The sequence below is a fragment of the Caloenas nicobarica genome, chromosome 2 (assembly GCF_036013445.1).
Source record: "Caloenas nicobarica isolate bCalNic1 chromosome 2, bCalNic1.hap1, whole genome shotgun sequence".
NCBI classification, from domain to species: domain Eukaryota; kingdom Metazoa; phylum Chordata; class Aves; order Columbiformes; family Columbidae; genus Caloenas; species Caloenas nicobarica.
In genome coordinates this window covers 78,464,568-78,492,495 of record NC_088246.1, presented here as the reverse complement: position 1 = coordinate 78,492,495, position 27,928 = coordinate 78,464,568, and the positions used below count along the sequence as shown (strand labels likewise).

The 27,928-nt window shown below is 39.7% G+C and overlaps 1 protein-coding gene across 3 annotated transcripts in view; it reads right to left on the bottom strand.

Annotated features, from left to right (window-relative positions):
* Positions 1–27,928, bottom strand: part of PIGN (phosphatidylinositol glycan anchor biosynthesis class N) — a 119,043-nt gene that overhangs the window by 19,284 nt on the left and 71,831 nt on the right. For all 3 annotated transcript variants that reach the window (XR_010605733.1, XM_065627773.1, XM_065627774.1), the window contains exons 19-28: positions 25,019–25,127; positions 18,942–19,050; positions 16,847–16,949; positions 13,906–14,008; positions 12,073–12,159; positions 9,037–9,092; positions 8,473–8,548; positions 7,078–7,151; positions 3,823–3,865; positions 2,039–2,091 (exon numbers count right to left, since the gene is read on the bottom strand). Coding sequence is in view for 2 of the 3 variants with exons in the window: in XM_065627773.1 (XP_065483845.1) it covers positions 2,039–2,091; positions 3,823–3,865; positions 7,078–7,151; positions 8,473–8,548; positions 9,037–9,092; positions 12,073–12,159; positions 13,906–14,008; positions 16,847–16,949; positions 18,942–19,050; positions 25,019–25,127 (813 nt within the window). In the remaining variant the exon portion in view is untranslated. The remainder of the gene's footprint in view (positions 1–2,038; positions 2,092–3,822; positions 3,866–7,077; positions 7,152–8,472; positions 8,549–9,036; positions 9,093–12,072; positions 12,160–13,905; positions 14,009–16,846; positions 16,950–18,941; positions 19,051–25,018; positions 25,128–27,928) is intronic.

The following is a 27,928-nucleotide window of genomic DNA, read 5'->3' as shown; positions in this document are numbered from 1 at the left end:
GGTGCTCCTACCTCTTTGTTCCAAGAAATCCTACACAGGTCTGGTTGAGATATAAACAGTTGGGGGGGAAAAAAAAAAAAAAAAAAAAAAAAAAAAGAGAACCATCATTTCCTTAACTGACTCAACCTTCTCAGGAAAATTTTGGAAATACCTAAAATGTCAGCTGAGAGGAGATATTTTCAGACCTTGCTGTCAAAGCAACCATAGGCAGCAATGCAATGGGAATGCCACAGAGCTGTCACTGCACTTGTAACAGGAGGACAGGAAAGAGCCATGTTCGTATCACCCTCCCACTGGTTTTGAGAATTGCCCAAGACCCCATGAAGCTCATCTTCTCTTTCAGGAATAAACAAACAAACAAACCTGCTGTTGCCTGCTAATTTTGCCAACCTTGAGAATCACACATTTGATATCTTCTCAGGGAGAAGGTTCAGATGCCAAAATATTGCTCATGCTAGCTAAAATAAGGACCACTTCAGATCTGCACCTACGGTTTCACCTCTTACGCAACCTAGTAATTTTTATCTTATGTGCATATACACACATATAAAACATACAAAGAGACTACAATAAAATAATGTAGGTGGGAAAGTCAAGCACTCAAAAGTGAAGTAATGACAAATTTAAGGCTGCCTGAGCATTATGCATTATGACATTAAAAATTAATCACAAGTTAGTCTTTTGAAAGGACTTTTTCAGTAACTTTCTTCAGTGCTCAAAACACACATGGAGAGGCGGAATTACGGATGTGCATAATGAGCTCCCCTAAACTCTCTGAGGTAAGGCAACCTTCCAGCTGAAATGGATCCAACAATCTATCACCGTTGTGAATCTCTGTACTATGAAGACCATATATTAGAAGTTTTTGAGTACTTGTAACAATTTACATTTTTGCTTTCTGAGTCCCAATTAGAAAGCTTATTGCCCAGCAGAACTGAGTTTTTCTGAGGTCTTTAATAACCTTATTAATCTGCATAGGAATAAAAACCAAAGGAGGAGGCCATTTGATTTACCATAAACTGACTATAGCAAAGAAGTCTGATGGTTAAAGTATCATTTCCACTAGTTGACCTAACTGTATCTCCTCCCGTTAGGAACCTCCAAAGGTAGCTACAAGCAGGAATTTGAACCTCCAAAGAAAACAGCCAGAATACGTGTGCACGCATGTGTCCAAGCACGCATAAGCCAGAGGGAACACTGGGGCTCAGCAAAGCATGGAGTGAAAGTAGACTAAACAGAATATTAACAATGGGTCACTATTCAACTTCTGATTAAATAACAGTGTCAAGTGACCAGATTGGCTGGATTATTAACAACACAGTCCCTACTAAGCTTATTGCAGCATATTATCTATTTCCACAACTCAGGGAAGGTAAATCTGAAATGCGTATTCCTTATTTGTTATTTCTGGACTATTCACAAAGACAACTGCGCAGTTGAAAACCTGCCCCATGATGTATGCTGTGAAGGCTAGTATGACTCATAACACAAAGCAAATGAGCTCATTTTAGCTGTGATTTCTATGTTTAAATGCTACAGATTTACTCTTCCTCAAGTAGGGGGAGGATAAATGCATGGCGTTGGTAGCCACCAACATATTTGCACAAGGTGCATTAATTCACGGGGGCTTGTATATGGAGGCTTAACTAGATTCAAGACAACTGTTTTGATAAATTGTTATTTTAACAGTGATTACGACTAATTAAAATGCAAAACAGTAATTAAGATTTTTTTTGTGTAATCACTTCTATTTAGAAATCAAACGAATCCTACTAACTGTATTTCTTGCCATGCTAGATTCATTACTTACTCCATGTTGCTCTGGAACAGATTTTAAGACACAAATTTTAGCTTGGTATATATGTATATATGTGTGCACACATGCATGCGCATGCACTTTAAGTACAGGGAACATCACTGAAGCATTTGATTAGGGAGAGTAATTGAAAAAAATTACACGAGTTCTGAGTAGATAAACAACAATATTAACCTATGAGCCTTTTAAAAACGCAATGAAGGCAAAAAAAAAATACTGTACCTTGTTCCAATATCCAGCCAGCTTCCATAATCTTTAACCAAAAAGAAAAAATGCTAGGAAATAAACCAACTTTGATTAGTACATCAACATTGCATGATTTGAAAGATAAATTTAAAATCCTGTTTTCAGGCTGTTTACTCCAAGTTTCTAATCATTCAAGTACAAAAAGGGCAAGACCTTTCTAGGAATGCTCATTTGGACCAAAGCAAAGAATAGTCTAGAAGCCAGAAATAGATGTAACATGGTATCAAACACAAACAGCTAAAGATGGACTAGGTTTTGTTAAGTTGGGCTTGCAAGAAACGGAAGATGACCAGCAGAGAAGTTTTTCAATAAGAAAAGCCAAACCACCTTATTGTTTAAAAAAAGAATGAGATCCCAAATAACATCTAGTGCCAAAGAGAAGGCTGCATATTGTTTTCATGGAATTCTGACACAAATTTCTTTGGGCAACTCTGGTAGTTCCCCACCTGTAAAATGGGAATAATTTTGGTAGAATACAGCACTTGCCAATTAGTGAATCTCTCAAATTCTAGCTGGTGGCCACATTAATTTAAGACCACAAACCAGTTATCTCTTAAGTTTTATTTCTTTTTTCCCTGCCAGCTTTCTTAATATACACACAGCTCCTGCATATCAAACCTCTTTGGTAATATTTTGTTTTGTACACCAAGTACGTATTTGCTAATTGTTTTAAAATAGTTAAACCAAAATAGGAGAATAAGTGAAATATAAGACCTGGATATACTGGGGCTTGCTACACACCAGTACACACCTGCACTCTTCTTTTGGTCTAGTTAGACTGATTTCATTAATGAAATGCTATGAGCATGGTTTACTGTTATTTTAATCCTTTTCCTGTGGAAGTTATCAAAATCAGATTAGCCACACAGATTTATTTGAAACCACACAAAACTATACCTTCTCCATTTCCCACTCTACAGACAAATTGGTCACCATTTGGTTTTTTTCTCACTGGTTTTCCTATCAGGTGGAATCCACAGATCACACTGTACAAGGAAATCACACCAGGAATGCTCACTCCAAAAGGATGAAACTAAGCCAGTCCAAACTAAGCGAGAACACCAGCTCTACCTGCTGCTTCGGAAAGGCTCCTGTTCACCTTGTGATACCCAGGGGCACCACTTGCTGGGTTGAAGACAGTTTGAAGGGGCAATGAAAATGGACTTTTTATCTGTAAAATTTATGTTGGGATATTGTTCAGCTTTGAGCTGTTCTAGCTAGCTTGGTTTGTGGATGCAAGTTTTCTGAAGACAGCATTTTCTAACGGCTTATTAAAAAGGGCACAAAGTGTATTTTCAGATGTTGCTGAACTCCTGGATTCTGACAACTCTAACGGAGCTGGTGGGTAACACATTTCTCCTTTTCCTGTTTTTCAAGGGAAGGTGAAGTGAGTAAAAGGTTCAAAATTGCTGTAAAATTAACTAAATCCTGCACAGAGCTAAACACAATATTCTTATTTAAATTCTTCCTAAGAAGTTGATTGAAAAAGCATATGAAGAACTCAGAATGATCTTATTACTACATTTTTGTCCCTTATTATTATGAGAATATTGTTTCTTCAGAAGCATGCATTACATGAAATTCAAAGAGCAGTGATTGGAGGAGTTTTATCTCTAAATTATGCTAGGATTTCAATCCAATTCACTGTCCTAGTTACAAAAACTTTGAAGTCTGGAACAAATTAAGATCTCGATAGATGGAGTTAGGAGAGCTCTCTGCTTCTTGATCTTATTCGAAGAGAATATGCAACAATGACTTACCAAAGCCATAATGTCTGAAATCACAAGAACAATGAGGAAAAGGCTGCAAAGAAAAGCAAAACAAAACACCAGACCATCAACCTTTATTTATGGCCACAGATGTTACAAAGCTTATTAAAATCCCCCTCTAAAGAAATTAAAATAAGATATGATTTCTTGCACTTGCCTTTCAATCACTCAGATACATTTCAATTTATTAGAGAACGGTTAAAATATATGGCTAGAACACCTGGCACTTGTAAGCCCACCCTGCTTGAAAAAGACATTTCACATCAACAGAGTTTCAATTTTGCAACAAAGAAACCTAACGGAGAACAAGAGCATCTTACAAACAGCGCCTGCCCATTGCTGATGCAGGGAGCCCATGTGCTACTTAGGCCAAATAAAGCTGATTTAGATGTTTCAAGACAGACTCGAGAATGAGCAAAGCTGTTTGGCACAGGCAGACACGAGACTTGATTCGATGGGTCCTGTCCTGACAACCACCCTGGTAGGCAGGTAGAGGGCTGCTAAAGGAGGTGCTCGCCCAGATTCCAGATCTCTGGGTGCCCCATAAGCTGCTCTGAGAACACTCAGCATTTTGGTGGTGTGTTTCCAAACCCAAGGCCCCCTCTGTCAGGTGTCGGGTTACTTCTGGAAAGTAGGCTGCAGCCAGTAAAAGGAACCAGAAGGGAGCACGCAGAGCTATTTTTTCCCCCATTAACCTAATCTTCTTTTCATTAAACTATGTAAATCTTAAATTACACAAAAGCAATTGCTATAACTGGTTAAAAGTAGTTGCTAAGTTAATGACACTGAAGCAATGTTGCAAACAGCCCACCCATTAACAGAGAAGTCTTTGACTAGAATACACTTAATTTATCAGTACTTCCATCATAAATTCACAAAGCTTTTCTTGGAAATGCTGCAGCACTGCACAAGCATGTACTGGGGGGACACCCATACCAATGCCTCCTGAGGAGGAAGTTTCCAATATTGCCTACGTCAGCTACATTTCAGTAGTAAATAAGGGTGGAACAACCTGACTCTGTCTCAGACACACTGAAAGGCCCCTCTCCACTCACCTATAGCTCAGATAGGATGCTGCAATCGTGTACTGTCTAGGGGGCACTCAACTAGAGGGCTGTTTTCACAGGCAAGCTCCAAGAACATACTCTAACAGAACATTCCACAAGAACAGAGGGGAAAAAAACCCAACCAACCAAACTTTAATCTGTAAATGGGGAGTTTAGGAGCAATTTGTCCAAATCGCAAAAATCTACTTATTGCCCTTATGAACTGCAGGAAGCCTTTCACAACAGAAGGACAACACTAATTGCGGGGCACGTTTATATATTAGGAAGACAAGACTGTCCCCTGTGATGGCTTAATTTATCTAGCAGGGGCAGCAAGAGCAATAAAGAGTGCAGCACAGACTTCAGGATGCGCTGACAATCCTAGCGGCACCTCCCCAGGGATCCTGGGCACATCCTGTGGTTTCTGCCTTGTTCCCAGGCTGACGCTGCAGCAGCATCACTGCTACTGTCACCTGAACACAGCTGAATGAAGCCAGCACAAATACCAGCCAGAGTCACAACCACAGTCTCATAAAGCAGCAAAGAAACACTCACCTCCCCTGGTTTAAGCAGCTGGTGTCATTTCCCCTCTCACACACTCAGATGCACATTCCACACAAGCTTGCAATATCAGTGGTGCTGCCAAGGCAAGCACTCGCAAGTGAGGAAACGCTGACCTTTATGCCGCCTGAGCCCTAGAAATGTAGATGGCCAAGTGGTCTTCTGAGCAACCCTGATTCCTCAATGCAGCCCTGCTTCTGCATAAGCCTTGGTGAGGAAGATGAATCTCCTCCCTTGGGGGGCCCAGGGGCAGCCCAAGCACACTGCACACACAGCTGAGGCAGAGAAGGTCAAAGGGATCACAGAATCACAGGATGGCTGGGGTTGGAAGGGACCCCTGGAGATCCTCTAGTCCAACCCACCTGCTGAAGCAGGTTCACCCAGAGCAGATAGCACAGGAATGTGTCCAGGTGGTTTTGAATGTCTCCAGAGAAGGAGACTCCACAACCTCCCTGGGCAGCCTGTTCCAGTGCTCTGGCACCCTCAAAGTAAAGAAGTTTCTTCTCATATTCAGACGGAACCTTCTGTGCTTCAGTCTGTGCCAGTTGCCCCTCATCCTATCGTTGGGCACCACTGAAAAGAATCTGGTGCTATCCTCTTGAAAGGCACCCTTGAGATATTTATAAACATTGATGAGATCCTTGTGCTGCCCCTCCAACAAGAAGTCAGATTTCAGGCTGCCATGTCCCTCGTTAGTAGCAAGTGGCATTGGATAAGGAAACAACAGGCAGGATGAAAACACAGAGGCAGAGGAGCATCACACGGAGCAAGGACAGATTCCTCCTGCTCAGCTGAACAATATGCAGGACAGAGTCCCTGCGGTACCAATGACACCCCACACAACATCCCACAGTGACAAACTCAAAACCAGGTGGCTGACAGAGACTTCCTGAGTCTCAGCACCATCCATAATCTCGCATGATAAGCAAACAATTCAGTTACGGGTACCAGGCCCGCTGAAAGGGGCAGGGAGGGCTAACAGTTAAAAAAAAAAAAAAAAAGATCGAGACAGTGTAAAGCATGAGGGTACTTCAAGTCTGGATACAGCACTCTGCGAGGCTGGGCACCCATCTCGCATTGCCTCTGAAAAAATCTTTGGAGATGGGGAACAGACTGGCAGCGATCTAGTCCTACTGCAAAAAATATGTAATACTGAACACACCTGGGAAGCACTGAACTTCAGCAGAAGGGCATCCAGCTTTTTTTTGTCTTTTAAATGCTATTTGTGCAACAAAACTGTAAACTGGTTACATTATAAATGGGTTATTTTAAAAACATTGTACTATAGGCAGAGATGCAATATAAAACAAAAATTAGACTTTAAATTCTGCTCATTTTTCTACATTATGGGGGGGAAATGTGCTCCTTCCATGTATTGTCAACAAAGAATATTAAATATCTGATTGTTTCAGACAGGGCCAATGCTTCCATTTATACTCATTTATCACCACGAAAAGAATTCCTGAGCTTGTAAAAATCACTGAACAAAAAACCCAAACCATAATAACAAAGAAAAGCAACAATGCGACATATTGGTCAATTTTTTTTTTTTAATTTAGATTGAGATTTGACAATTCTGAATTCTTGGCAAAATAGATTTGAAACTTTTACTAATGCAGAAATATAGCATTTACTGTACCTCTTAGAAGACAGTTGTGTTGTGACTTGAACAGCTTCGAAAGCACATGATACCAGAACAAACGGGATTACAACCTGTTTAAAACACAAGCTTCGTTTTGGTTTATAGCCATATTTACAAAACAACCTGGCAGGTTGTGGCAACATTTTTATGCTTTTGAAATTATCACAGAATGTGTATGTTACAAAAATAAAATATTGGCAAGAAAGGGTAGAAACTCATTTTGCAGGAAGGATGTTTAATAAATGAATTAAAAAAAAACCCCTTCCATGGTCACAGCTGAAATGCAGTGAAATAAGCCATGAGGCAATATGGAATACTACAATTAAAACACATTAATGATCCTCAATTTATCCATTTTAGCACTGGTGATAAATGCTTCAACAAGGCTAGAAGACACAACTATTTAGAGCAAATATCTCATGTGACAGGCTGCAGAGCTCCAAGAATAGGACAATCTCATCTCTACTACAAAAAAATCTGAATAGAGAATGTATTCAGTAAAGCAAGGATGACACTGCCCTTCCAATGCTAAGTAAAGCAAATGTAAACAACCCAGTAAATTAAGAACTAAACAAGTTAGAAACATGAATGTTGCCTTTTGCTCCTTCCAAAGTTGACTCGTAATCCTTAAGCTAGCAGTGTAAATGCATTTCAGCTCTTACAGGCTAAAACGTGTTCCCTCACATCTGGAAGGTTTGTATCATTGACTTACATCCTGCAGTAAAACATGCAGTATACCTGTAACTTAACCTGCTTTCTCCAGGACAGAGGTAGCAGAAAGGTAGAGGCAGGAAATACTGCTTGTTTTAACAATAATCCATACATTCCAGGTCTCCCTTCCTGTTTGCTTCTTTACCTCTGCCTCTGGCAGATTCTATATTCAAGGTTTAGAAAAGAGCTCCCACAACTTGCCTGTGAACAAGAAGTGCAATCCAATCTTTGATAGACTACGAAAAAAAAATTCATTGTAAAATGGTAACCTAATCAGTACAGCATTCGAAGCCTGTACTTAATGTAAAGTAGATAGATAGAGCTAACAAAAAAAAAAAAAGTATATACCCACAATGTTTCTGTAGATATTCTACTATACGGAAAGCTTATAATTTAAAATAATTCAAGCTTTTTCAACATTTAAAATTTCCATTTTAATACAATAAACTGATCTAATGAAGTTAAATTATACTTCCATGCACTTTAGCTTCTCTCTTTTGGGAGTCAGAAGGGTCTATCTCTAGAAACACTACAAAGGCTGAAAGCGGTTAAGAAGGCTAATGAAGCTCAAATACATACATATGTTTTTGTAAACTACAAGGTAACAACCCTGTATTTGATATGTTATGATATGATATGAACAGTTTTTTGAGAAAATTTGACTGTGGTAAGATTACTAACCTTCAGCACAAGCAATCCTCCCATCATGAAGGGACTGAACACAGTCAAGAAACAATAGACAGAAGCAGGATCAAAACTAGAGAAACATGAAAAAGACATTACAACATAGCCTTGAAATGGCATTTTCCATTAAAAACCACAGCATTTAGTTATTCCTGTAACGCACGGTGCACATATAGATTTTAAACAAGGTTTCCAACTTTCTCTTCTCTTGTCCAAATACTAAATTAGAAAGGACTGTCTACCTCACTTTTCTTTCTCTGTAGTTTTCCCTCTGCCCATGTCTTTCGAGGTGCCATGCTGCTGGTGAGCAGACAAGCTCTCTCAGCTCACACTATCAGTAAGTTCTAATGGAAATCAAGACAACCTCATAATCAACAAGCTTAGCCTCTTAGAGAACATGTTACAGAGAGCAGAAACAAAATAAATTGTTATCATTATTTCACTGACTATTACTTTAATTCTGCTGCCCTGATTTAGCTAAATAAGTTTATATTTAGTACGTCACCTGTACAAAGAATTTTTTGTACTCTACTGTGTCTCAAATCAACAAGTAAAATTTACCTGTTAACAGAAGCTATGTTTCCAGTGCCAAAAAAGGCTGTCACTATGAAGAAAACCTAGATGTATTTAAGGAAAATAGATCACAGAAATAGCTGCAGTAAAACAAAACCAGCATTTTCCCTCCTTTATTCCAATTTTCTTTCAAAATCCTATCATGAAACTAAAGCAGCTGACACACTATTATAGCTTTACACTGCATTAAGAAATCCAAAGCATTGCCTAGCTTTACCCAATATTTCACACATGTTTATGTCAATTTTAAAAGACAGGGGTTGCCTGGGTAAGAGTTCAGAGCCTGTCTTGAGGCTCCTGCCAGAAAGCTGCAGCTTATTTTTTATTGAGCTCCTACCTAGCAAGATAGGAACATCCCTGGACCACAATCCCAGCAGTGCATTCAACCACACGTTTTTGGAGAAAGTACCGAATTATGCAGGTGCACTGCACACCAAAAGAGATGGCTTTATTGAGGAACTGACCATGTGAGAGTTAGTCGGCTATGAAACAAGACTAAAGGGGTTCCTATACTATCCCTTCCCACTGGTTTGTTGTCCAAAGGTTATGCCGAGTCTATCTGTTGCAACACAGGAATCTCATTTCTTTCCTTACTTGAGGGAGGGAGGATGACTCTGGCAGGATCTGTATAGCTGGAAGTGGTTTTATAAACCCTACCCTTTTCATCTAGGTGCAACACATGCTGCTATAAGAGCCCATGAATGATATGAAGAAAATTAGGGGTCTGGAGCATCTTATGAGGAAAGACGGAGAGCTGGGTCTGTTCAGCCTGGAGAAGGCTGAGAGGGGATCCCATCAATGTTTATAAACATCTCAAGGGTGGGTGTCAAGAGGATGGGACCAGACTCCTTTCAGTGGTGCCCAGCAATAGGATGAGGGGCAGCGGACACAGATTGAAGCACAGGAGGGTCCATCTGAATATGAGGAGAAACCTCTTTACTTTGAGGGTGCCAGAGCACTGGAACAGGCTGCCCAGAGAGGTTGTGGAGTCTCCTTCTCTGGAGACATTCAAAACCCACCTGGACACATCCCTGTGCGATCTGCTCTGGGTGAACCTGCCTTAGCAGATGGGTTGGACTAGATGATCTCCAGAGGTCCCTTCCAGCCCCAACCATTCTGTGATCCTGTGATTTTTCTACCTTCTGAGCTCATTCAGGCCCATTATAGCTCACATCTCTTCAGTCAAAGAATGGTTTTTAACTGCTTTTTTTCCCGTCAGGCAGAGGGCTAGTCAGTGATGACGGCTGCTGCCACCAGAGCTCCCTCCTGTCCTTCCTTTCCTCTTATAGCTCTGCATTGGATCATTTAAGTCTCTGCATAAACAACTGGCTACCAACCATTCGGCAGAATCATTGAGATTCTGCATGCAATATTCTGGAAGGATTAGGTCAGCATAACTAAAGAAATTATGCTTCCCAAGAGTCTCACATCATCTCAAGTTTAGTAACACAGCAGTCTTACAGCATAGTGCGATCCTGCCAGTTAAGATTTATAAAGAACAACAGTTCTGCAATGAAACAAACAAATACCAGTAGCACATAGATCTAATCAAAATGTTAAGCCTAAGCAATCTGAATCTTCTTCTGGAAGATCAGACTATAAGGTCCCTCAGCACATGTAGACTTTTGGGCCCTATACAGGAACCCTGAGACAGTCTTAAGATATACAGCTCAGAGGTTGTAGTTGCAATGTGACTGCTCTAGCAGAAAAGGTTTCTCTTCTAATACCACTGTTTCTAAACATTAAACAGCATCTAAATTAAAAGCTATCACACCTTTTGAGCAGGTGTGTATCAAACCTGATCTCTGCAAAGAAGACTTGCAAATTGTGTATTTTTCAGCTGAACAAAACACATTCAAGTGTTTTAGATTAAGGTAAGATTAATGTAGTGCTATATTCACGTGTTAGATTAAATTAGTAGTATGCTGGAGCTTTAAAAAAATACAATTGGATTGTTTGATTTTTATTTTGGCTCATTTTTAGCATCTGACAGCAGCAGCTTTACTAAAAGCTTATTTTTTGTTAAAAATAGCAAAATAGCAACTGAAATTGATACGTTTACTGCAAGGTGTCTCAGCTGCTTTTCATGTGTACACTGAAGCAAACACAAATGTTCAACACTTTGCAAATTGTTTTGCCTCCTGCCTCAGCACTGAACTGCCTTCTTAATGAGGTATCTGTCACACTTCCCCTGATGCAGGTTCCCAATGTCCAACAGCATTGCCCCAAACTCCCCCAGCGACTCTGATCCACCCTCTCAGATTTGACTATTCCACAAAGTATAAAGACTCTTTTTGCAGGAATTGGCATTGAGAAAACTCTCTCCCAGCTCCAGCTATGATAACTCACCCACACTAGAAACCTGTGTATTCTAGACTGCCTCGTAATTTCTCTCCCACTTTCACACCCATCTCCCTTGCTGCCAAATACCTTTCACTTAACAGTAGTGCCATGATAGAAGATAAAAATGACATTATCAAGTCTGCGCAGTATTAAAAACAAAACTCTAGGCCAGATTCTGGGAACACATTTCACTAGAGTCTGCAGGAACCTTCCTTCTGATCTCATGTACCTGGCCATGGCCAATGCCTGCCCCCTAACATTTTCTTCTTAACACGCTACAATACTCTAAAAAAAAAATCAGAATGACTTTAGTATCACCTTTTCCAACTGATTTGTGAAGGTTGAATGAATTTCCTCCAGCCAAAATGTAACAAACCAAAACCAAACTGAAAACAAGACTCCTTAGAAGAAAGTTTACATCAACTGTAACGGTCATAGGAGACAAAACTTTACAAAGCGGCCAAGGAGCCAGATTCCAAAACAGCGCAGTTCGTACTGAATGTTTTACTACTTTATCAAAAACACATAATGTACAAGACCATTGTCTTTTGACCAACAGGAGTCAAATCATCCTCACCAGCTTCTGTTTCCAGTGGCTACCAGGCTACAAATTTTGATTGTGGAGCATTTTGAAATAAAATCCATCTCTTCCCCGGAATGCAGCAACCCACAAAAGGATACAAAGAAGAAAGACCTGCGGACATCATCCAGGTGGAGCTGTCGAAACTGAGTTATATCAGTAGCATAGGCAAAGTTGAAAACAGCAAGCTGGAAAGACAGCAGAAGAAATTAACACCAAATATCAACTGATGCTCTTTGACAGAACCACCATATTTTTACTGAAATGAACAAGAAATAAACCCACTTTCCTATCAGCTGTTACTAGTGTTATGATGAGAACTTTAAACCTTTCCCATATTTTCATTATACTTTAATGAATCTGCCAGAAAGATTGTACAAGCGAGATGATCAAATGAACATTGGAGCTTCTGCAGTTATCTACACTAAAAATGAACTTCTACGCCTTAGATTTATTAGCATCTTTTTTCATCATGAATATTCCTCCTACACACACATACTTCCACTGCTCACATGAACATGTGCATAAAGACCCACAGAAATAAAAGGCAGCAATTATCCTCAGTTGACTTATGTTAAAAGTGAGAATACTAAAATACTCTCCATCTCCTTCACTCGGTTCTCAGCACAATATCACTTGACCTGAAGAGAAATTGCTTTAATGGAGTTTAAGAGGTCAATGAACTCCTTTTCACTAGGGAAAGGAAAAAATTCAAGTAAGACATTCAACACTGACGACATTTTAATTAAAAATAATCTCACATCTGAGAACCGACCTGGATTCTCTAATGTAAGATTTACTTTGTGGCATATATTAACAGGCATTATAGAGATGATTTTTCTAACTTAAAAACAGGAAGCGGGGGTGACAGCATTACTGTTGTTCCTTTTACTTGAAACCAAAAGTCAAATTATGTACAGGGAATGACAATAGAAAACTTAATTACAGCTTACCTTTGTTCTTTTAATTTGCATTTTATTAATAAAATATTCATCATTGTTTAATACAGTTTTAATAGAATTTTATTTTAAAACAAACTGAACATGGGACCATCATCAGACAGGCAAGCATTGCGGATGTCTTGTTACAAGATGCAAAAGGCAGAGTGAGTTCCAGAGTGGAAGACAAAGTACATCCTGGGGTGACTGCGCTGCGCTAGAAACCTCTGGTGGCCATCGTGGCCTCACATTAAGTGTGCATTTTTACAGACTCCTTTTCTATCACTTAAGATGCTACAAAGCATGCTCACACAAAATATCATAACTGTATGTAGCATAAATAGAGATTCTTGTTTTCATTTCTGATATTCAACCTTAAATTGAAGAACCCTGTCCTCTCTCTCAAGTTTTAAAATTTTCTCCCTTGCAGGAGAACCACAAAACCACAGTACGTGTCACGTCCGTCCTAGTGACTGCTGTGGCTCAGATTTCACCTCCCGGCACTTCCCTCTAGTTGTTAAGAGCTAAGAAAGAGTGGAAGGACAAAGTCAAACTAAGATTTTTGTTATTTCCTATTGGTCTTTTCAGAAATCAAGCTATTTCTTCCCAGCCTTTCACTTGTGTTTCTGCCATCAGAATAAATAAAAGTACAGTAACATTGCACTTACTACTCTAAAGAGTTACTGTACCTTACACTGAATTAGCACTGCAGTTGATGAACAGAGCTTTGAAACTACAGGACATACCACTAAGTCAAACTGATTTCCTGCATTCCTACAAATGGCTCTAATGTGGAATATCTTCAATAACACAAATTATAAATCTCTCTTATAAGGTCACATTCCTGTTCCATAAAACAGCTGATACTGGATTCCCAAACTTTAAAAGTGCAAAGTGTTGCTCTATGAAAAGCACTCAGAGTATTTATTATATCATCAATGGAAAAACAAAGATAAAGCTGATCGTTAACTTGATACAGTTATCTGGAGCTGTTACCTTTGGTTTGAGTGAAAGACCATAGTGCTGCAGTGCTTCTTGCTCCATGTTTATCCACACAAGCATCAAACCAGAAAGCACCAGTGGAAACAGAGCTTCGTACCTGAAGAGCAACATAATGATAGTAAGTGCAGACACTAACAACTATTGAGCATGAAATACTGACGTTTCTTTACTTTTTCCTTCACACAAATGATATACTGAAGACCTAGTGGCATTCTCCCACTTCTCTCCCCATTTCTGAGGAGTACCACAGTTGGTTGAAGTTTAAAGCCATACAGTAAATAGTAAAGAAGAAAGAGAAGCTGCTTCAGCTTTGTCATGTTTTGCACCCGTTTTCTCATTTGATGGCTGCCACAACATTGGATGAGTGCCTTTTGTGTCATGATTAATTTTAACAAAAAATGGAATAAAATTAGAAAGACATGGGAAAAAAATAATCACACTTGGAACCCATTCTCTGCAAAATGGAAAATTTTGCCTGAAAGCTATTTGGAACTGAGGGGTTACAGGCCAATCTAGACAGAGACAAGAGATTGTGTCTCTTTTAAGATCAAATCATACCAACTCATTCTGGTGATCTCAGTCTAGTTCCAAGGGGAGACACATCTGCATAATAAAAAGAGCATTACATTTCACTGAAGTGAAATATCCTTTACCAGATACCAATCCATTGCAATAGCAGCATCAAGTCACACTAACCAAGGTCTCTGAACTGTTCTAGTTACACTCCCAGCCCCAGAGGAGAACTTCTGGCTCCTACAGCACTCACATACAGCAAACTATGAGTGTATTTCTGTGAGAGATTAAACCCCCAGATAACTTAGAGGTGTAGATTGTCATCGGATAATATTAGTTTCTTGTTGCCCTCTACATCTCAGTTGTACTTTATGGTGCCTCTCAAGTTTTTTTTTTATCTCAGAGTAAAATTATAATACTGACACCATGACACTAATACTGACAACGCTGTAAATGTCTTCCTTTTAATTTTTTCTCCTCCTTGGACACAACTTATTTGTCTAAAAATAAGAAAATCATTGCAGTTAATCTTGGTATTGTTTCTGTTGTGCCTCCCCTCTAGGGTAGCTACAAAGCAGTTCCAAACTGGAACAGAAAATTTTGGACAGACATTTCTGTTTAATTGCAGAATGACAAGCAGTTAAACATGAAGACAACAATGGGTGGGCTGTCACTAATGAAAGGACAAGCGATCCATTTTCTAATGAAGCCCTACAGAAATTGTTTTATAGCTGAAATAGGAAAGGTATTGCTTTACTGTATTCCATAACCCCAGTGATAATTACATTTGCTCTGTTTAACCATCCTGAGATTTTAATTTTAGAGTGGTAAAAAATCCATACGCTTGTAAGTTGTTTTTTTCTTTAATAATAAGGTTCTAACAGGACACAATTGTCTACACTTGCCTACAAACTGAGTGCCTTCAACTGAGTCAGCGACAACTATTTGTACGCAACCACACTCTTCAGCTGGCTTCAATACTTCCATTTAACTGCACCTAGAGAGGTGTTGTAATTACCTGGGCAACACACTGGGTTATTATTACATGATATAATAGAGCACTGGGGAGAGAAACACTGGATACTTTTGGCACTGGGTGCCTTGGTTTTGCTATGACTGTTTTCTTTTGGTGTGGGTTAAAAAAAAAAAAAAAAAGGAAAGAGTAGTTCCAAAATTTGTTGGTCTAATTGAACATTGTAGGAAGACAATGGAGAGCTGTCTGTGTTTAAGTGGTCTGGAGCAGGGTCAAAATACAACAAGGGAAGTTACCAGGCTCAGAGAGAACAACATTCATGATTTATCCAGTAGCCAGGACAGGATGAGAAGGTTGAGGGTAAGAGTGTGTGTGTGGACAGGAGTACAATTAGGATCAAAATCTTAATGGGGAAGTGGGAGGAAGGGGAGGCAGGAGATTAAAAGAAAAAGAGAGATGCTTCATCTAACATGAGAGTATCCACAAGAGGCAGCTATTGCAAGATGTCTGCTGTAAAATATTTTATTCCACTTAATTTTCCAGTGTAATTAAACCCAGAAGATAAGTGGGAGGGGAGGTGGAGAGAATGGTTCCTATACTCCCCATTAATTATGCTCTTAAGAGTGAGTGAATTTAGGAAGAAAATTTAAAAAATTTTTTTTTAAAAAAAGGGTGGGTTGACATGGTGTTTTCTTCATTAATAAGCTCAGAGGAGTTGTCTTTTATCCAAAAAGAAGCAAGCCCTACTCTTTCTGGGGACTAGCATCCATTTGAAAAAAAATTACTTCCATAAAAATCTCTCTGAACAAAATTTTCCCTCATTTTAGGTCTACCTGTTTCCTGTCACAGATCATTTAAGTCATAATTCAGCAGTAGTGCTGAGCAGCTGAGAGAGAAGTTATTTCCTTTTGTTTGAGAGCAGAACACATTCCAAACCAACAAAAGACAAACTAAACCAGACTTTCCTATTTTGGTGCAGGATTGTTTGAATACATACCCTTCCAGGCACTGCTTGGTCTGTATCAGGGGTGTCAAACTCATTTTCACTGGGGGCCACATCAGCCTTGTGGTTGCCTTCAAAGGGCCGAATGCAATTTTAGGACTGTATAAAATGTATAAATGTAGGAGTAGTTACATTTATAGAGTCCTAAAATTGCATTCGGCCCTTCGAAGGCAGCCGCAAGGCTGATGTGGTCTCCAGTGAAAATGAGTTTGACACCCCAGTCTATCTGAAAGGAATGTCAAACAAACAGTATTTATAATACAAGGAGAAATACAGAAGTTCCCCTGAAATTTTATTTATGAAACTGAACAAGGAAATAAATGGTGAGACTACAGCTGGAAGCACATGCTACGCCTTTAACAGAAAGATGCATGAGATTCAGTTGTTTCACATTTAGCCTGTGACTTTCATATGTAAGACCAATCCAAAGAGAGTATGAGAAGTACCCTGTGCTGAGGAGCAGGTAGGTGGACATCAGGGAGCGCAATATGCTGAACAGTCGCTGAAAGAGAAACGTGGAGCTCAGTAACGGCAACACCAAGGAAGAAACTGCAATAAAAAGAGATCCATCAGTCACAACATGCAAAACATTTCATCCTCAGTAACAAGACAACATTCTTCAAATCTTGACACTTTATGTACAGAAATTAAATACTAGTCATATATACCTTTATATTTTCAGAAGTTACTTTTGCTAAAGAAAAGCCAATGTTTGGAACACTTAATATTTATCAAAAGTCATTTTAGTTCTCTATCATTTTAATTCCCTGGTGTTGTATTTGGCAAATAAGCACCACCAGTCGCTCATTCCTCACCACCCCAGTGGAATGAGGAAGAGAATCAAAAAAAAGCGACGCCGCCAACCTTGGAAAAGCTACAGGAGACCTTGGTACCTTAATTCTTATGGTGCCACATTTGTGATACACACTAGTGACAAGGCAGATGCTAGTTGTGGTTATGGTAGTGACAAAGAATTTCTCTCCAACAGGAGCACTGAGGACACATTGTTGGATGCCTCGGCTGTTTACCTGCTTAGTTCTGTCTTGAATTATGCAGAACAACTTCAGCAAGTACACAAAGCTCCTACCGTGTATAATATATTCACTTAAAAAGACTACTTCCAGTCTGAAAGACTTTTCTAAAATATTCAACACTACTGTGGCAGCAAGCAGACTTTTTGGGTACACAGTTTACTTCACTGTTAGCTTTATTTTTATCATAGAAACATCACCCACATCAAAGAGAATTTCTAATATACTTTTTCCTCATAAATCTAGATCTCTCTGGCTGCCTAAATCATCTCTTAGATGAAAAATATTTTTCCTCTCACCCTTACACAGGAGAGAAAGATAAGCTCTATTCTCAATTCCTGCTCCAGTAAGGCAAGCAGGACATCATTGAGTTCATCGACCTTACAACTGCAAGGAATTCATCCACAGAGAGATCTCTACTTAGCTTAGCCGGCTATGAAGAGCTAGGAAAGCACGATGGAAAGGAAAATGCTTCGAAGAAAACTACATTACAAAGAGACCATTGCTCACACACACACCAATCACCATCAGTTATATTAAATTTGAATCCATTTGCTCAAACAGAGTGGGATTGCAAAAACTGACCAGATCTGTTTAAGTTAAAATGGTGTCACCAGTAGAGAGAGATGTACGTGACATCCAGCCACCACATAACAAGAGTCATAATTCTTCCAGTAAGCTATATTTAAATTTCTGGTCTTGACTTCCAGCAAAGAGCTGCTATCAAATCTGCATGGGATATGCTTAGCTCTAAAACAAATCCCACATTCCAGATCACTTGGGGATAAGCGATCCATTTTCTAATGAAGCCCTACAGAAATTGTTTTATAGCTGAAATAGGAAAGGTATTGCTTTACTGTATTCCATAACCCCAGTGATAATTGCATTTGCTCTGTTTAATCATCCTGAGATTTTAATTTTAGAGTGGTAAAAAATCCATACGCTTTTAAGTTGTTTTTTTCTTCAATAATAAGGTTCTAACAGATATCAAACATACATTAGCATAATTTCTTGACAGGTATTTGAAAGTTAGCTCTGAAAAGCACTTCCATACCCCAAGGGTCTCCACCATCAGCTGCAAGTTCAAGTTTCTATTGAAATACAGCAACAACCTTTCCTCACTTCCCTATGTTTAACTGGACTGCTTGCAGAACATCTGACATTACCCTTATCTGGCTCCAAGTGAAACAAAAAAGGGAATTATACTATTATAGCCCTAAAAGGTGTTTTCAAGATATTAAGCATATTCAAAACAAAAGATAAAGCTACTTGTAAATCTAAGTTGTTTGCATTTGATTACAAACTTAGAAAGTCTTCTAAAATATAACTCCTTTATAACACATTCCTCAAAAAAACTCACTTAGGAAAGAATAGTGAACACATGGAAGAACTATTGGGAGTCAAATAAAGGAATATGTGCAAAAGTAAAATGTTAATAAAAAAAGCATCACTGCCCCCCACCCAATCCCAAACTACCAGTGTTCAAGTTTGGGAGGGGAGACATTCTTACCTAGAGTCATCCAGCTAATAATCTGATTCAATACAGGCAATCCCTGTTTGTTCTTAAGGCTGTCATGGGTACTGCTCACAACATATGTAGAGAGTGTAATACTCAGCATCTAGAAAGAAGAAATCAGACAATGAAGCACATAATTAATGTATAGATCTATGCCATCCCATACTAAATATGTAAATATGCTTTGGAGTTGCATAAACACCTCATCTGAATCAATACAAGAACAGGAAGTCTGATATATAGTGTCAAGTATTCCTAGCTTTTTAAAACTTCCTTCTGATTTTTGGTTTTTGTTGGGGTTTGTTTTTGTTGTTTTGGGGTTTGTTTGGTTTTGTTTGTTTGTTTGTTTGGGGGGGCTGTTGTCGTTCTGTTGTGGTTTTGGGTTTGTGTTTTGTTGTTGTTTTGGTTTGGGTTTTTTAAAATTCTTATTATTATTTATTTGTGCTATTTTAAAATAGTTTCAAGAACTGCCGATTTTACGATATGCTCTTTGTCAAGAGTAACTACGTAAATACTCATGTAAACCACAGAAAACTTATGCCCCTAGGTTTTCAAAGAGCACCTACCCTCAAACAGCAACCACGAAGAACTGGCAGATCCTCCAGCTTTGCTGCAGGATCAGGTACAGGGTGAAGGGGAAAGGTTGTTAAGGCAAGAGCTTTGCATGGACAGCACAGCTCCTGTTAGAAGAGACGGCAACAGCAGAGCAGATTGGGGGTGGATTTTATGAGATGGAGAGAAGCTGCAATCTTAGCAGACCCTTCAAAGGAAATTGTTCGAACCACCTCAAGCAGATCTGTCTGCCTTGGTGAAGCAAAGCAGCTGAAGATTTTTTTTTCTTGACTAATTCAAGAGACACCACCCATTCACCAAGTAAGTGCAAAAAACTTAGGAAAATTACTCCATGAGTCAGTTATTTTTGAAAGATGACAATTATCCAAGAAAACGATTGGGCCAAGTTTTCAATTACTGCTATTTATTCACAACTCTGCAGTTCCACTAAAAGGCAAATCAAGCACGCATGGTACTTTGCAAATGCGTGCTTTAAAATTGCATTACAAGATATAATTGCTGTTGCGGCTTTTTTAGTGCAAAGCAACTACACAGTGTTCACATCCACCACTTTTTACCATATGAATAGCTGCAGTGATAACCTAGTGGTACCTGCTCAGAGGATACACTTAAAAGTCAGCATTCTTTTTTGGCCTGGTTTCACAGGTGCTCAGTATCTGCCGCTTCTATTTAATTTCAGGCCACAAGAACATGTAACTTCTTTTTCTGTGTGATGTCATTAAAGTACGCCAAAGCATTAAGCCTCTAAAAGCTCAGGGAATTTGCCCCTTTATACCCCTGATGTTTATTTGGGATGCTTTTCACAGAATCACAGAATGTTAGGGGTTGGAAGGGATCTCAAAAGATCATCTAGTCCAATCCCCCTGCCAGAGCAGGAACACCTAGAGCAGATCAACCTGCCTGGACGGGTTCCTGTGTTTGAATGTCTCCAGAGAAGGAGCTGTATTCACATAAGATCTCTCCCCTTTGATATATCTTTTCAACTCATTTTAGTGTCATAAGCTCTGGAAATCCCTCTGCTATTCTCTAGCCACTGGTGAAGTCACTTTGCACTCACTTTGTGTCATCTCCCATAATATATCTTGTGCTTTGGAAGACTTGTGATGACCTGGGTATGTTAGTAAACCCAACTTACTGCTTGCTACTAGATCTATGCTAGAAGCCAGGGCAGGGCTCAGCATCTGCGTTTGAGACTCCTGTGTTTGTAGTTTAAGTAATGTTCAAACTGATCTCAGCTTTCACCAACATCTTTGGGACCCTGGAACAGTTCAGAAGCAACTTGGAGATGCAAACTGAGGTCACCAGGTAAGAATCTGTCTTCTTTCCCCATTCACAACATTCTTGGAAGTTCAGAGATTGTTCTTAAACAGCTTAAGAGCTGGCATCTAAGAAACACTCATCTGTAGGTCACAACTAGAAAGAGGAAACCAAGGGTGACATCTGCAGTCCTAACACCTCTTTGCCTCCTGTCCCCTAGTTCCATTGATATGACATGGATTCCTACTGTTTATTTCTACTCCTAACTTAGAGAACAAAACTAATAAACTGTCCGCCTTGGACCCACATAAAGTTCCAGCCTCCTAGGAAAAATAACTTGACTCAACATTATCAACCAATGGAAACAGCAGCATTTTCTGTAGTGCAGCAAAAACTGGGCTTCACCTACAAAACTGCTGGCAAAGAGAAACTGGTGTTCTCTCCAGAAAAAAAAAAATTAAGTTGTACAGTAAGCACTGCAGCAGTCTAGCTGATGGATTATAACTAACTCCTGTTTTCACCATTCCTGAAGCCTTAATGATTTCTCAAAGATCACAGAATCATTCAGGTTGGAAACGACCTTTAAGATCATCAAGCACAACTGTAAACCTAATGCCGCCGAGTCCACCACTAAACCATGTCCCTCAGCACCATGTCTATGCACCTTTTAAATCTCTCCAGGGATGGTGACTCCACCACTTCCCTGGGCAGCCTGTTCCAGTGCTTGACAACCCTTTCTATGAAGAAATTTTTCCCAATGTCCAATCTGAACCTCTCCTGGTGCAACTTGAGACTGTTTCCTCTCATCCTGTCACTGCTACTTGGGAGAAGAGACCAACACCCACGTTGCTAGAAGACAGAAGTAGCATCAACCAAAAGACAATTTTCTCCTTGCCACAGTGAACAAAATTGAGCAAAAAAAAATATGTTATTCCTGCTTTAATGACATCAAGAGAAAACCTGAGAAACTCTTAGCAATTTTCAGAAACTGCGACAGTGTAATTAGCATCTTCTGCCTCAAGCAAACAGTGACATGTATCAAAACTTCAAAATTAGGTCTAAACATTACTGAAGCTTATGTAACAGAAACATAAGTGTAACCATATTAAGTTACTCAAGCTTGCATTTTTACTTTTTATAATTTCTTTATTTATACACTTTTGCTGAAAAATCTTTTTCATCATGCTGCTTGGATGTCTGGGACTTTATTGTTTCTTTAAGGCTAATATCCCTGATGGAAATCTATAGTGTGCAGGTACAAAAACCAGTGAATAAATGAGTGGCCTGTAAGTGGCCTCTTAGATTCATAAAGGTGTGCAGTTCATACTCGTTTGCTAAGGTGTACACTCTGTCCCATCCATGGAGAAACCAACACAAAAATGCATAGTTCAGGACCAGATCAGAGGGAATTATCTTTTCTGTGGATGACCACATGCAAACTGGTGGGGTTTTTGCCTCCTCTGAGGGTCTCTGACAGCTCAGGTTTCTTTTTGATCAAATGGAGATCAATCAGTTTAATGGAACAATCTTTGCTCCTTTCCACGCATGATATTTTCACTACAGGCTAATTCCCAGACAGAAAAGGAAGCTCACTTGGACAAGAAAGAAGAAAACTGCCTTCAGAAGAGGCAGGGGTGGGGAATAATTTAAAAAAAAAAAAAAAAAGAAAAATCACCATAAGCACAACAAAAAGCCTAGGCTATGCCAAATCTCTCTCTTTCTCTGACTGAAATAGGAAGAGAACTGAAAAAGGAAGTGTCTTTATTCAGATGCAATTCCAAAATGACCTGTGAAGAACAACTCAGGCAAATAAAAACTACTTAAGCCTTTGGGAAATATGATCTTATTTCTTGTATGAAAATGCATCTCATCCCAAACAAGCAGATGCAAAAAATCTGAGGTAAGGTGAAATGAAAGATTTAAAAGAGGGTTCTTGCGCACAGATGCTACCACAACAAAGAGAAAAGGGATTAAAAAAAAAACCCAAAAACCCCAAAAAACCCCATACCACCACCAAACCAAAAACCAAAACCAAATGGAGTCAGGGGATCCTGATGAGGGAAGTTTGGCCAGATCAGTAGGATTTTGCTAAAAGGATGAAAACTAGAAACAGGTATTCCTTCTCCATTGTGTAATTCAAAGGCTTTTAGTTCTTTTAGAGTGGCTAAAGGAGTACCCAGGACAAACCATGAAGACATGAGGAAGAGACATCACATTTTCCATTCCACTTCAGTGAGTACTTGGAGAAAAGGGGCACATAATGACGACAGACCTGTAGCAAATTAATCTATCTTCTCATTCCCCAAAATGAAGAAACAAACAACTAATCTTAGTTTCCTGTCTATGAAGGAACGTGATCAGAGGAAAGCACAGCCTTCAGTGACTGTCTCCAACCGCCACATGTGGGGCAGCTGCAAAAACTACTTTTAAGAAACCCCTTGTTAGATGCGAAGCAGGAACCCGATGGTATGTGCTTAGGTGTATGAATGTCAATGCCCCGATCGCTGTCTGTCATTGCAAAATAAGTGTGTTCCATCTGACTGGAGGACTCATCTCACCATGAAAAACTTCCTGGGAGTTGTAAATCAAAACTCATGTGTTCTAAATGCTCTAAACCAGCATTTCTGAAGATTATCCCCTTCCTTGTCCCCACTGAAAACTCTAACTCAAAAAGTAAAAGGAGAACAGGGGAATTGTCTAGTCCATTGACTAGAAATACTAGTCTACTGATAAACATTTTCCTTCTGTATTCCTGTATATTTCAAGGCAACTAAATGCAATCTAACCTCCAAACAAGTTACTTATTTAGAAATGTCTAATGCCTCTGTAATGTCCTTTCTGCCCACTAAGTTTGAACTATTTTCCCTCCCAATCCTTTCCTTACCTAGAGTGTGAATGGTGGATCCTATGTTTTCTATTCCCAAGTAAACTTCCAAAATAAAAATCTTGTAAGTAAATGTCACTATTGTAAAATATCCTCTGATTAAGGAGCAATTTGAGGAGCTTTATGATCTTAAAGGTTGGGAGAAAAATGAAGATGTTACTCCCTGAACAAGCAGGCGGAACATCTTCATCTAATTATCTCAGGATCGTGTGTGAATTTCCTGATTCTCTCAAGTTGGCTCAAGAACAGCCTGGCATTACATTTTGACTACAGATCTATCTCATCATCATAATCATTTGTGAGCTTCTCCACAAAGTTACACCATGTGAGATGCTGCAGCAGTTGTGTGACATGTTGAGGTCAATCAGGTGCCAAATGCCCACTCAGCTGCTCCCTCACTCCCCCAACCAGTGCAAGTTGTTTTCGGGCATCCCAGCAAGAATCCCACTGCTGAGTATACACTGGAAATATCTGTCCTAAATGCTTAGGAAAGGAACTGATACCTCTTTTCCACAGGTAAGCTGGAAAACTTAAGAGAAATCACCACCACATTATACATGTGTGCATGCTCAAGTAAAGGCATTTTAAGCATTTATTATTCTTTCCCCTCCTCCTTTTAATGAATTTGAGCTCCCTGCCTAAGTCACTGAAATAATGAATGCATTGCTTAGCTCAATAAGAAACTCTAGCACACAGTAAGTCATAACCAATAAAGCTGGTCCTGAAATAAAACTATTATCTTGTAATAAGTAAAAAAAAAAAAAGACAGCAGACATGCAAGGTATTATTAGAATCTTAAAAGCTCTCTAGAACTTAATTAGCACCTACTATGAAAAGACCTACCTATTTCATGAAGCTATAAAGAAAAAATGCTCATCTTTCATCTGAAAGAAGATTTAACCAACAGAAAACCAGCTCAGTATCAGTCTCACGTTGTTATTCAACAGCCAGAAACTGGAAAGAAGCCCCTGAACCAGCAAGCCTGTCCTCAGCGTGTGTGTGTGTGTGTGTGTGTGCAATTCCTGCAATGGTTACTGGATGTTACGTACACAGACAGAAGGCAGGACAAACTCTCAAACTCCAAGCAGAGCATCAAAATGGCTATGCAAATATATATATCAATACACATAAATATGCACAGGATGAGCTTTTGTGAACACAGCATTATGATATTTTAAAAAGCATATTGCCACGAGCACATGGTCCTCTATAAAGAGTCAAGGGGAAAACTCTTAGGAACAATCACTTTCTTATTGAAAATTGTGGTCTTGGTAGGAACATGTTCTTAGAAAGTATGTAAAAATTTGTGCGTAAAAACCCTATAACATTCAGAATTAGTGAAAAGTAGGCAACTCACCTGACAAAAATATACTTTCAGTTCATTACTTCTGTGCTTATTTTCACTTTGACAACGACATGCCAGTGAGAAGCAAGAGATCAACAGAGTCAGCAAACCAGTTGCTATTCTGTAAAAATAAACAAAAGAACAATAAAATCCCAGGCAATATAATCAAAACGATCATGAAATTTTCATAGAAGTGTTCTTCACTAAGTTGAAATAATTCGTTACAGTGTCAAGACTAAATAGTTAAGGAAACTTCAACATTCAGCTTTAGAAAAACAAAATCCAGTCCAGAATCAAGTGTGGTTTTTTTTTTTTTGGTAGTAGTCTTTTTTTTTTGAGGGAAGAGGCAGGAAAGCAAGAAGGGCTGTATTTGTGGGTGTGGTATGGGGTTTTTTGGGGTTTGTTTTTGTTTTTCTAAACCACAAGCTTACCATCCAGAAACACAGCTATGGTCTTTTCATGGCAGTAGCAAAAAAAAAAAAAAAAAAAAAGAAAAATCTCCATTTTGGCTACACATCTGATCTGTCACTCATTATTTTTAGGTACTTTCGATTACCTCCATGTAATATTTTGAACAAAACAGTAACAGTGATCGGTGATCTAAAGTTAGTGGTTTCAAGGTTTGTCACCTAAGAGGGTAATTAAACTGCCATTACTATCAAATACATAGCTTTGTTTAAATTCAACAGCAAGATTGTCACTCGTCACATAAACACAGAAAAAAAAATACTGCTTGGCATTATTAAGTAAGCCTGCTAATTATGACACTGTTCCAAAATAATAGGCATGCTTCACTAAAACATCAATACTCATATCACTTATTGTCTCGCTTCAGTCATCAGGCAAGCAGAGGAACTGTAAGGGCAGAAGTTTTTACACACGTTTCTTTGTCATGCTGCATCCTTGCTATGGAAGTAATTGAACCACACAGTAGTCCTCACTTCCACTTGTCCCTTGGTACCTCCACCAAGAGAATCCAGACAAAAATGTCCACTTGTGGCTGCTCCACTCGTGTTTTCTCAGACATAACACAAAAATGTACAAATACCTCATATTCACTAAAATCAAACTACTTAGGCCTATCACAATAGTAATTTTCAAGCAATGATCTAACAAAACACAGGAACACAGTTGCAGACTACTCACTCACAGAACGGAGGCTGGAAGGTACCTCTGGAGATCAGACCAGTCCAGCTCCCTACTCTAAGCAGTGTCAGCTACAGCAGGCTGCTCAGGGCCATATCTCGCTGGGTTTTAAATACTTCCACTGATGGAGACTCCACAGCCGCTCTGGGGAACCTGGTTCCAGTGCTTGACCACCCTCAGCATAGAAAAGCTTTTTTCTTATGTTTAAATGGAATTTCCTGTATCTGAATTTTTGCCCATTTCTTGTCTCTTCACTGGACACTGAGAAGAATCTGCCTTCTTTACTTTTCTCCCCAGACAGGTATGTATATAAATCGACAAGATCCTCTCGAGTCTTCTCCAGAATAACCAGTTCCAGCTCTCTCAACCTCTCCTCCAGGCTCAGCAGTCCCAGCTCTCGCTCACTCCCCTGTGGCAGATGCTTTAATCCCTGGTCCAGAATTTCCACATCTCCTTCCAGAGAGCCCAGAACTGGACACGGCACTTCCGGATGCATCTCACCAAAGCTGAATAGAGAGGAATAAATCTCCTTCCTCATCATCATCCTGGTGATGCCAAGGATACCACTGACCTTTCCTGCAAGGGGCACATTGCTGGCTCTTGGCCAAACCAGCTGGTCACAACTTGTCCAGGAGCATGGAAATTACTTCTGCTCAGGTGTAGGACTTTGCACTTCTCTTTTCTGAACTTCATGAGCTTCCTGTCTGCTCATTTCTCCAGCCTGTTGAGGTCTCTTTGAAGGGCAGCATCTCAATCTGCTGCATCAACCACTTCTCCCAGTTTTGCATTACCTACAAACTTGTCAAGGGTGCATTCTGTCCCATCATCTAAGTCAGTAATGAAGATCTTAAAAAAGTACTGGCAGCAGTACCAACCCCTGCTGCATGCCACTAATGACTGGCCTCCAGCTGGACTTTGTGCCACTGATTGCAATACTTTGAACTTGACAGTTCAGCCTTTTTCCAGCCCACCTCACTGTCCACTGCTCTTGTCTGCACATCGTCAGTTTGTGTATGAGGATGTTATGGGAGACAATACAAAAATCCTTCCTGAAGTCAAAATAAACAACATTCCTTGCTCTCCCCTGGCTCAATGAGCCAGTCTTCCCATCTTAGGAGGCTACCAGGTTGGTCAAGCCTGATTTCCCCATCATAAATTCATGCTGACTACTCACAGTCAGCTTCTTGTCCTTCACGTGTTTAGAAATAGTTTGCTCAAGTACCTTTCCAGGGACTGAGGTGAGGCTGACCAGCCTGTAGTCACTTGGATTCTCTGCCTTGCCCTTTCCAGAAGATAGCAGTGAGAAATCTGCTTTCTTCCCATTCTCAAGAACCTCTCCCACCAGCTCTTGCCACAACTCTTCAAAGACCTTCACGGTGACAGTGGCCAGCTCCCTCAGCTCTCTGGGGTGTATCCCATCAGGGCCCACAGATTTGTGCAAGTGCAGTTTGTTGACAGGTTCTGAAACCCGATCCTCTTCCGCTAATGTTATATCTCCCTTGCTCCAGACCTTCCCACAGGTCTCAGCAGTCCGAAGGCTGGAATTCCTGATGGCCACTCTTACCAGTAAAGATGAGGGCAAAAGGAGGCCTCAGACTTTTCCACGTCCTTTATGACCAGGTCTTCCTTTTGCTGCTGTATGCTGTCTTGTTGCACTTCACATCCAGCACCAGATTCAACTCCAGGAGACTTTGGCTTTCCTAACCCCGCCTGCATATCCAGACAGGGTCTCTATGTTCCTCCTGGGTCATCTGACCCTGCTTTCACCTCCTGTAT